This window comes from Chrysochloris asiatica, unplaced genomic scaffold (assembly GCF_000296735.1).
Source record: "Chrysochloris asiatica unplaced genomic scaffold, ChrAsi1.0 scaffold00135, whole genome shotgun sequence".
Taxonomy (NCBI): domain Eukaryota; kingdom Metazoa; phylum Chordata; class Mammalia; order Afrosoricida; family Chrysochloridae; genus Chrysochloris; species Chrysochloris asiatica.
The window spans coordinates 4,922,667-4,933,462 of record NW_006408653.1 but is presented as its reverse complement, the minus strand read 5'-3'; the positions used below and the strand labels follow the sequence as shown (position 1 = coordinate 4,933,462).

The 10,796-nt window shown below is 38.5% G+C and overlaps 1 protein-coding gene across 1 annotated transcript in view; it reads left to right on the top strand.

Moving 5' to 3' along the window:
- The window catches only part of YEATS2 (YEATS domain containing 2), a 124,447-nt gene that overhangs the window by 59,052 nt on the left and 54,599 nt on the right, over nucleotides 1-10,796 (top strand). Inside the window, exons 15-18 of the mRNA XM_006869809.1 lie at nucleotides 1,372-1,630; nucleotides 4,619-4,780; nucleotides 6,600-6,763; nucleotides 8,266-8,424. Coding sequence (XP_006869871.1) covers nucleotides 1,372-1,630; nucleotides 4,619-4,780; nucleotides 6,600-6,763; nucleotides 8,266-8,424 — 744 coding nt within the window. The remainder of the gene's footprint in view (nucleotides 1-1,371; nucleotides 1,631-4,618; nucleotides 4,781-6,599; nucleotides 6,764-8,265; nucleotides 8,425-10,796) is intronic.

Here is a 10,796-nt window from a genome sequence, read left to right as displayed (position 1 = left end):
CATAGGCAGAAGATGGACTTACAAGCCTTCTAGTGTGGTGTTTCTGACTATTCCTTTCTCTCCCTCTCCAGTGTCTACTCTGAGTTGCCTGGTCCGGGAAGTGCCGGAAGTCCCTGGATTACATATTTTTTTCCTCTTCTTTCTTCCTCTAGTCAAGTTCTGATCATCCAGCCATTGAAGCTAGGTCAAATGGGTCATATCTGCAAGGATGGGTGTTCTTATGCATCTCCCCTCACTTCATATCAGCTGGATGCTTCACTCTCTGCTCTACTTCTTTGTGGGTGTGTCCCTGTCCATGGACTCGGGAGTCCCCAGGTCTTGGTATACTGCTGCTGGCCAACCAGGTCTCAATCCAGGTTGATAGGAGTCTATTGAATGTAGTTGGACTTAGCTCACAGCTTTATTGCTGTTTTTCCCCCACGTCCCCTTACTGATAGACCAACATGGTCACCTGCAAGATTACATGCCTGCTCTTGTATTCCCTTTGAGTTTCAGTCTTGGAAGGGAATTTGCCATAAGGGGACTTGATTGCTTGCCTTGATGGCTCCCCAGCAAACAACTTGCTTGTTCTTGTATAAATATGATTCTTAGTGAAAGCTTTACTTTTTTAACCTTCAAGAAGAGGATAGATTGGGAAGAGACACAGAAAAAGACAACTTTTTTTTTTCATCAGTTGAAAGAAGTGTCAAATACTATACTATATAAAAATGATGTGAATTTAAGGTGTTTTAGAGTGAAAAGAAGTGATTATTTTATCTGGAGAAGTATAGAATGGATTAGTGAATAGCTGATTTATTTAAAAGTATATAGTGAATGTATAAAAGTTTATACATGAGAACGCTTACTGTAAGCTTTTCATGATGATGTAAAGTTTGAAATTATCTGCATATCCAACAGTAGTGAAGTGTTCACATAGATTATGGTGCATCTCTAGTATGTTATTATTTGCTTACCTAAATATGTTTCTAAAAAATCATAACATAGAAAAATGCTTCTTATAGTATACCAAACTGTGTTTACATTGTATCCTAGTTCTGTGATTTGAAATGTATATTTTAAAAGAATTGGAAGTAAATAATTGAAAATGTGAGTATAATTTTTTTCTTTATATTTTTCCAAATTTTTTACAAACGATGGTATTATTTAATAATCAAAATAAGATTAAAAAATAGCTCTGGAATTTTTGGAAGTCTTTAACTATTTAGTATTACAATATCCAGACTGTGAAGAATATTGCTGTCATAGGTAGCATTCTGTGTTCTATAGCTTGGCTTTTATAATATTTGCTCAAACAGTCTGACTGTTCTTTCTGTAAGTTCTCTAAAGGACTATGTGAAGAAGCACTGCTGGGCTCTCCTCTGTTTTGAACAGGTTGTTGGAGTGCCAGTTGGGACTACTTTACCTTCAACAGTGAAACAGGCTGTGGCCATCAGTGGTGGCCAAATCCTTGTAGCCAAGGCCAGCTCTTCTGTTGCCAAAGCAGTTGGTCCAAAGCAAGTTGTGACCCAAGGAGTTGCCAAAGCCATTGTGAGTGGAGGTGGAGGAACCATTGTGGCTCAGCCAGTACAAGCCTTAACCAAGGCCCAGGTCACTGCTGCTGGCCCTCAGAAGAGTGGATCCCAGGGTTCAGGTAACTAATATTAATTGGGGGTCTTTCAGCAGCAGCCCATCCAGAATTTCTTATCTAGTGATTTTATTTGGTATTTGGTATTGTCTGAGAAAGACTGTTAAGCTGATGTCATAAGGAATATATAAGAAAGTTAATGTAATAACCTTTTCATGTAACATTTTACATAGGGAAATGGTAGTAGCATTTGTTGGCTTTCCGTTTATTTTACTATGTTTTTGTTAATTATCAAAAATAACAGAAGAGAGTGTTACTTAATAGTGTTTTCAGAGCTGAAGTATAATTCTCATTTGTCCTCATCCCCATTTTGGGTTGTATTCAGACTTACCAACATTTTGAGGTATGTGATTAATGCATTCTCTACCAAACACCTAGACTATGTTTAGCTGTGATAAATTGTTACTGTAAGGAAAAAGATACCTAACACATTGTTTATTGACTTTCTAAGGTCTTAATGAAGCTAAAGCATTGTTGTAGTAGAGGGTACGTGGGCCCATTAGTTGGAAGGATAGAAGGTAGTAGAAGGCCAGAATAAAGATTTCACAGATGATGCAATTGCTAGTAATGACAGTTTAGGTTGTGATACTGAGAATGGGCTCTTGAGAAGGATTTCAGAAGAAGATCTTTGGCTTTAGAGAATCAAGCAGCTGGAAAGGCAGAGAATAGAATGGGTCATTTACAATATTGTCACTGAGTATGACAGCCCATAGCCTAGAGAACAGTATACCCACTCCTCACCTATGGATGTGGTTAGTTTCCAAAGACCAGGTGGTTATGTGAAAACCCACGTACAGAAATGGAGGTTTGGGTTTTGTTTATTTCTGTTTTCAGGCCACCCGTTTATTTGATTTATTATTACTGTTATTATCAGTTTATTTAGAAAATAATCAACAAGATATGCTTGGAGGAGACAGAGCTAGGTAAAGCTGGGACCCAATTATTAACCACTTCACCTTCCCCTTGTGCAGGGGTCAGAGCTTCCCTGGGGGAGCTGCCTCCAGGGCTCTACTCCCAGCCACTCAGGCTTGGGCTTCCTGTCAGGGTGTGGGCAGCATAGCCATGCACTGACCCTGCCAACACAGAGGCTTTAGGCCCAGGTCAGCTTAACTTTGGGATGTCATGAATTTGCAAGCATTTCTCCCAGACACTTCCGATGCCCCTTTCTTTCCTAAATTCCCAACCCACAACAATTTGATCTCAGGGCACATAGGAGCTGGGAACCCAGGTAGGCACCTAGTAGGTTGGTGCTGTCTATGTGTGCCCCAGGAGGCCATGGCCATGGAGGAGGCCTGCTTGACACAGTAGCTGGACTGATGCCCATCCCTGCAGGAGGCTTAGCTCCTTAGAGGCCACCTGGAGACTGTCCTCCACTGAGGGGACTTTCCACAGCTATTGCCATTGAAGGCTTTGCCTTGTAATAGTTGCATAGTAGATTTTTTACTATTGTCCTAAATGTGAAATGTCAGATAACCAGAGATCGTGTGTTAATGAAGAGCAGATGTACTTTGAGTCAGAAGTCAATCTTCAGAAAATGAGCGAAGTGACTGGTAGAGCAATAAATGAAAGCAAAACAGGATAAGGATAAAGCTGTGCAGCCATGCCTAAGTTTCAGAGGAGCCTGGGGTTTTTCCATGAGTGAGGGACGGAAATGGTCTTCTGAAAGTCAGACTGAAGAGAAAAAGAAAACAAAGCAAAAAGACAACTCTTTTCCAGTCCTGACCCACAGATAATAAAGTATAGCTCCATAGGATAAGCACTGCACTGGGAATCACAAGGTCAGTAGTTGGAGCCCACCACCTGCTCTGAGGGAGAAAGATGAGACTTTCTGTGCCCACATATTTAGTCTTGGAAACCTTATAAACCTTACGTACAAGATCTCTATGAGTCAACTGACTTGATGATACTTAACAACAACAAATATAATATTAACTAGTCCCTGAAAAAGGATGTCCCTGGGAAAATAAGGTCTTCAGAGGACTGCCAGACTTAATTACAAGAAGAGATAATATTCAGAAACTTTGAGATTACAGAGGAATATATTGACCACAGCAGCAAGAAATCCATAGCGAGAGATTTCGGGAGACCCACGACATCAGATCAGGAAGTATGAGCAGAATGGAGTTGAGGGTCAGGTGAAGGTGGGTGAACAGAGAGGTTTGAGAGTTTGGTAGTGCTGACTTAAAGTGGTGGAAGGTAAGATGGGATTGGTTCTAGTGATAATGGAGAGGGAGGGATGGTGGTCACTTTTATTGAAGTAGTCTCTAATATTTTGGGGTAGCTTCCAGAGTTCCTACTTCTCAGACTTTACATTTATACACACTGCCAGAGGTGGTTGAGAAGGTTTTCCTGTGGATGACTCAGGTGGTCCAGTAGGCTACATTTTAGAAGTCATGTACATAGATAAGTAAATTCTAGGGAAGTGAGTGAAAGCTCTTTGACTTGAGTGAAGATTTTAAAAGATTAATTGTAGTTTAGTGATAGCTGGTTGTTAACTAGCATTTCTAAGTTCTTAGGAAGTGAGTGAAGTCAAAAGACTTCCTTATTACTAGAAATTGAATAAAGAGATTTATACAAATGAGGAAAGTGTACTCATCTCTAGATAGGGTAATTTTTTACTGATTGTCTTTTTATCATTGCTAATTAATAATTACAGTGGGCCATAAATGTAAAGTGGAACTACTCTGGGGAAACCGGGACACATGATCACTCTATTTATATATAATGTTGTTGTTAAGTGCTGTCGAGTCTGTTCCTACTCATATATTAATTCGTTTCTGGCAGACTATGTTAGCCTACCCTGTATGCTATTTTTCCATTAGCAAGGTATTCAAGAATAGCAACCTTTGCATTGTTTCCTGTAGGATACTATCACTGTAGAGTTACTATTTGTGCTTTTTATTAAATATTACTATATTTTAGAGATAGCGTTGTCTTCCAGCCCAGTTTATTTTACCAGTTTGTTTTTTTTTTCTTTTGCCTTTACCTTTCTAGTGATGGCAACATTGCAGCTACCAGCCACTAATTTGGCTAACTTGGCAAATTTGCCTCCTGGCACCAAACTTTATCTTACTACAAACAGCAAGAATCCATCAGGAAAAGGAAAATTACTGCTGATCCCTCAAGGAGCCATCTTGAGAGCTACCAACAATGCTAGTTAGTCCATCATTAAGTTACTTGGTTCTTGAGTCTCTGGGTATGTTCATCTCTTCACCTGAGTGGTAGTTCTAAACCTGCTTCAGGAAGTATTTCCATAAATACAGCATACTGTTGCCAACAATGAGTTTTAAATATAAGCGGGTTAACTAGAAGTAGATTTAAGTAATCATAATCTTAGGAAGAGACATGCTGTTTTGGGTTTCTTTTCCTAGTCAGTTAAGAATCCCTGGTGGTGCTATAGGATAAGCACTGGGCTGCTAACTACAAAGTCAGCAGTTCAAACCCATCATCCACTCTGGGAGAAAGGTGAGACTTTCTGTTCCCGTAAAGATTTACAGCCTGGGAAAACCCTATACAGGATTGTTGTGAATTGGAATCAGAGTTGGGGTCAAGGACGAATCACACTGGGAAGGTGCTGTTGCATCTGTCTTGGGGAGAAAGCTGCCTGTGGGAACTGTGGATGAAGAGTTCTCCCTTTTTCTGTAAACCGTGGTGTCTAAAACTGATGGTGACACCTGGGAACATCCACTGGCTTACAGAAACTGCAAGAGTCTGTTTTCTTTTTAACAAGGACAAAAATAAGAATGGAATCAGGTGTTTTTGCTGGGCATTATTTAGATGTACTTTGTTTGCTAGGATTAGAGATAAAAAGAGAAATACAAGCTCAGGATTTAGTATGTAGTTCTTATCAAAGTCCATGGAAGCTAGGAGATTTATTTAGACCTGTATAAACTTTTGCTTTGACATATATAGAAAAACAATTTGGTTAATGTTAACAGGATAAAAGAAATTATTTCCCTCTGAATCAGAATTTGAATTGGTATCATGGTTAGGAATAGTAGAAGTTTGCTACCTTTACTTTACCCAGGTACTGTGTATAAGCTAATCACCATTTTATTGACTCTAAAGGGTGCTTTCCAGTTTTGCACACTGGCATTTTTCTGTGATTTAAGCAGTGTTGTGTCAGAAAATTAGGTATCTAAGAAAAAAGTAATTGAAGGATTCCCAAAGTCATCCAAAGAGTTACATAGGTTTTTGTAAGGCGCTTACAATCAAACTAAACAGTTGGGAAGGAGTCTGCTCCAATAATAATCACTGCGATTAAGACAGGGAAGGAAGTTGAACTCTGATATTTACTAAGTGGATATTTTTATTCCAGGTCATTTATTTAGGAATTCATAGAAAAAATTCCATTTTTCTACAAGTTTTTTGAAGCCTCCACATGTATTATTTCACCAATTGGGAGTAAAGGGAGTTTAAAGTCTTCAGAGTGACGCTTAAAAGAAGAAAAGATTAGAGACCTGCAGTCACTAAAGAGTATACAAAGTCTAAGTTTTCCTCAGGGAGAAACAAAATAAAAGAAAGCTGTAGAATTATATTCAGTTTCAGCAGTTTCTTGGTTGTTTTTAATTGTCTTTACCTTCACCCAAGTCAACCGTTTTCTTGAAATTAAATAAAATACTAAAAATGTTAGGAAGCATCTATTTGAACTTCTATTTGTTAATCTAATGAAGATTAACACTTGGCTAGAAAATATCAGTGTTAGATGACTCTCTCTTGATTTCTCAGAACTATGGCAACACTTGTGAAAGATCTTCATCAGAGCTGAAAGATCTTTCAGAGCTGAAATAAGGTGTCATTCAGTTGGAAATAAGTAGATTTCAGTCTTCCAGTCCCAGGAAGTTGCCCTTACACTTGTCACAGAAAAGGAGGGAATGGTGCTATCGAGGAGACACCTCCCTGAACTTAACTGTTGTTTGTTAAGCCTTTGCTTGGTACTTTTTATGGTGCGGTTACTGTGACTCTGCATTTTTAGACCTCCAGTCGAGCTCAGCTGCTGCCGGTGCTGGTGCTGCTTCTGGTACTGCTGGAGGAGGTGGTGGAGGCGGCGCAAGTGGAGGAACTCAAAGTACCACGGGGCCTGGAGGGATATCCCAGCACCTGACATACACATCCTACATCCTCAAGCAAACTCCCCAGGTCTGGACACCCGGTATCATTTAACTCATTTACTTCTTTAATACTACCTTTAATTTTAAGGTAACTGGGTCGTGATGGGTTGGAACCTATTGGATGCCAATTAACAGCAACAACAACAAACCACATTTTTATGCAAATAATGCATGTAATATACAATGGTGTTTCTGGGTTTTGGTTTCTTTTTGCAAACAGGACATCCCCTCAGTGTTTGTTTCCTGTGAGCACTGTGCAGATTAATGTGTGGTTGCTTACATTATATGCAAAAATTAAAGTAATTTTCCTTTTACAACTCGGAGATTTGAGGTCAGTACTAAAATTTTTGCCCTGTTATTTTGGACTTGTTTTGAGAGATGACACTTACGCCATGAAATTTCCAAATACAGTCTTCACTTGGTGTCTGCAGGGGTGGGTGCCAGGACCCCCTTGTATACCAAAATTTGCTTTTGCTTGAGTTCCTTACGTAAAATGGTGTCTTTTCTTGCCTATAACCTGTATACATCTTCCATGTACTTAAAATCGTGTCTAAATTACTTACAATATCTAATGCAAGGTAAATACTTTATGTTATTGTCGTTAGGTGCCATCGAATCAGTACCGACCCATGGTGACCTTATAAATAGCACTTTATTCTCTCTCTTTGCCTTTGAGGGATTGCTTTGATCACTTAATTGCTTCTTAATTGATCACCCTTCCCGTGATATTTTGCATCCACTGTTGGTTGAATCCCCAGATGTGAGTTCCACAGATGTAAAGGCCAGCTGTAGTGCTGATAGCAGTTCCTTAGTGCTTACTATGTGCTGGAAGTGTACTCTGTGTTGTCTCATTTACTTTAATCCTCTCAATAACCATGTTGAGAGGTAAGTCATCTATTCATTTTACAGAAGAAGAAATAAAAATTCAGAGAGATTCAATTAAGAAGCATATCCAAGATATCCTGTTACACTAGTGGTAGAATTTGGATTTAACACAGATCTTTGTGATTAAAAATTGCCTGCCAAATACAAGAGAATAATACACAGTATTAATGCAAAGTTGAAAATGGGTTCTAGAATGGCGTAACGAAAGTAATAGCATCAAGTTATAGTACTTAAAAGTTAAGTTAGATTCAAGATTAGGGACAGATTTCTAACTTCTTTTCCCTTGTCACTAAAACTTCTAAGGAAGAGAATGGAATTTTGGCTCCAGAAATTCTTGTTGAAAAAGTGAAATAATTATTCGTCTGAGAGGTTAAATCAGACTTTGAGGACTTGAACTAGGTTACAAAACTTGAATTTCCATCAACCTGCTCTGTACCTACTGTGCAGAATTAGAGACATACAGATAACTATTGGTAGTCACATCTGGGGCAAAGTTAATTCTTTTTAATCATTTGACCAAGTTAAAAAATTGAAGGAAAACATGACAATTTATAAAGTGGGATTTGGTGATTTAAAGGATGGGAGGATCAAGTCATTTGAATTGAGCAAATTACTCATTCGTTGTTTATTTTTGGTCTAACTTAGGGCACATTTTTAGTTGGCCAGCCATCACCTCAGACATCTGGAAAACAGCTGACTCCTGGTTCAGTAGTCCAAGGAACGATAGGAGTCAGCACATCTTCTGCACAAGGACAACAAACATTAAAAGTCATCTCTGGGCAAAAAACTACTTTGTTTACACAGGTAAGTAAATGCACACACCCTGGATATGTGGATTGTGGCATTTATGAGGGGATTCAGGAAGTTCAGAGAAAAATGGAATTAAAAGACAATGCATTTTTAAAAACAAACTTTTTAAAGCCTTCTTGTATTCACATAATTACAGCCTGTCTTTTTCCACAAAGAAATTAAAGTGACATAGAAAAGCAACAATAAAACAGTATAGAAAAAATAGAACAATTCTTGGTTTGGGAGAATGCAAATAGAATGAGAAGGTAAGCTGTTAGGTGCCATTGAGTAGGTACCGACTCATAGTGACCTTATGTACAGCAGAATGAAACACTGCCTAATGCTGCAATACGTTGGCTAATTTCTTGACTGCTGATTCCGTCAGTGTTGATAGTTGATCCAGGAAGAATGAAGTCTTTGACAATTTCAGTCTTTTCTCCGTTGATAAGAATGTTGTTTATAGATCCAATGGTGAGGATTTTTATTTTCTTTACATTGAAATGCAATCCATCCTGAACGCTGTGCTCTTTGATCTTCATCAGTAAATATTATAAGTCTTCTTCACTTTCAGCAAGCAAGGTTGTATCATTTGCATATCATAGGTTGTTAATGAGTCTTCCTCTAATCCTGATGCCATGAGTTTCTTCATATAACCAATTTCTCATATTATTTGCTCATCATACAGGTTGAATAAGTATGATGAGAGAATACAACCTTGTCGCACACCTTTTTTAATTTTAAAGCGTTCAGTGTTCCCAAGTTCTGTTCGAACAACTGCCTCTTGGTCCAGGTACAGATTCTTCATGAGCACAATTAAGTGTTCTGTGGAATACTCATACTTCACAATGTTGTCCATAGCTTGTCATGATCCACACAATCGAAAGCTTTTGCGTAATCAGTAAAGCACAGGTAAACATCTTTCTGATATTCTCTGCACTGAATAATAACAATAAAAAGTATTTAGACCAGGAGTCAGTAAACTACATCCAAGACTGCTTATTTTGTAAATAAAATTTTTTTTTCATGCTATAACTTCACAGTTGAGTAGTTACAACAAAGATTGTATGACCTATGTAGCCAAAAATGATTACTATCTGGTCATTTACAGAAGAAGTTTGCTAAGCCCTGATTTAGGCCACTGAAACCAATTTGTTGGATGGTTTTCCTGTACTGAAATGCTAAACCTATAACTACCCTGCCTATTGCTGTCCATACTGTTTTGACTCCTAACAACCTTAAAGGACAGAGTAGAACTACCCATATGATTACCAGGGCTGGAGTCCTGGTATGGCACCATAGGATAAGCATTTGACTTACAGGCTGGTGTGAACCACAAGGTCAGTGACTTCAAACTCACCAGCCGCTTCTCGAAAAGCCTATACAGGAAAACTGAGAATCGGAACTGAATCGACAGTACTTAACAACAACAATCTTGATAATGTAGCATTGTAGGATAAGCACTGAACTGCTAATTCAAAGGTCCATGGTTCAAACCCTGTATAGAGTCGCAATGAGTGAGACCTACGCAGTGGCAATTAACAATAGCAACAATCTTTACATTGGGATAAAGATAATAACAGCCCATTTCTATGAAGATTTATATATTTGGAAACCTTATAGAACTGTTGTACAGGGTTGCTGAATTGGGTTCAACTCATAACAACCAGGCAGAGTACCACACTGCCTGGTTCTGCACCATCCTCACAATTGTTAAACTTGAGCTCATTGCTGCTGCCACTGTGCCAGTGCATTTCGTTGAGGGTCTTCCTCTTTTTCGCTGACCCTCTACATTACCAAGAAAAATGTCCTTCTTCAGGGATTGCTCCTTCCTGATAATATGTTCGAATTATAAGAGATTAAGTCTGGTAATCCTGGCTTCTAAGGAGACTTCTGTCTGTACTTCTTCCAACACAGATTTGTTTGTTCTAAGAGTCCATGATACTTTTAATATTCTCCATATCATCAGTGAAAACAAGGCCAGGGGCAGACTGTGGAACAGACTATAAATTACTGATATGCAAATTCAAACTGAAGCTGAAGAAAATGAAAACAAGTCCATGAGAGCCAAAATATGACCTTGAATTTATTCCACCTGAATTTAGAGATCATCTGAAGAATAGATTTGATACATTAAACACTAAAGACCGAAGACCAGAAGAGTTATGGGATGACATCAAGAACATCATACGTGAAGAGAGCAAAAAGTCATTAAGAAGACTAAGAAAGAAGGAAAAGGTCAAAATGGATGTCAGAAGAGACTTTGAAACTTGCTCTCCAGCGTAGAAATGCTAAAGCAAATGGAAGAATTGAAGAGGTCCAAGAGCTGAACAGAAAATTTCAAAGATCAGCTTGAGAAGATAAAACCAAATACTATAATAAAATATGCA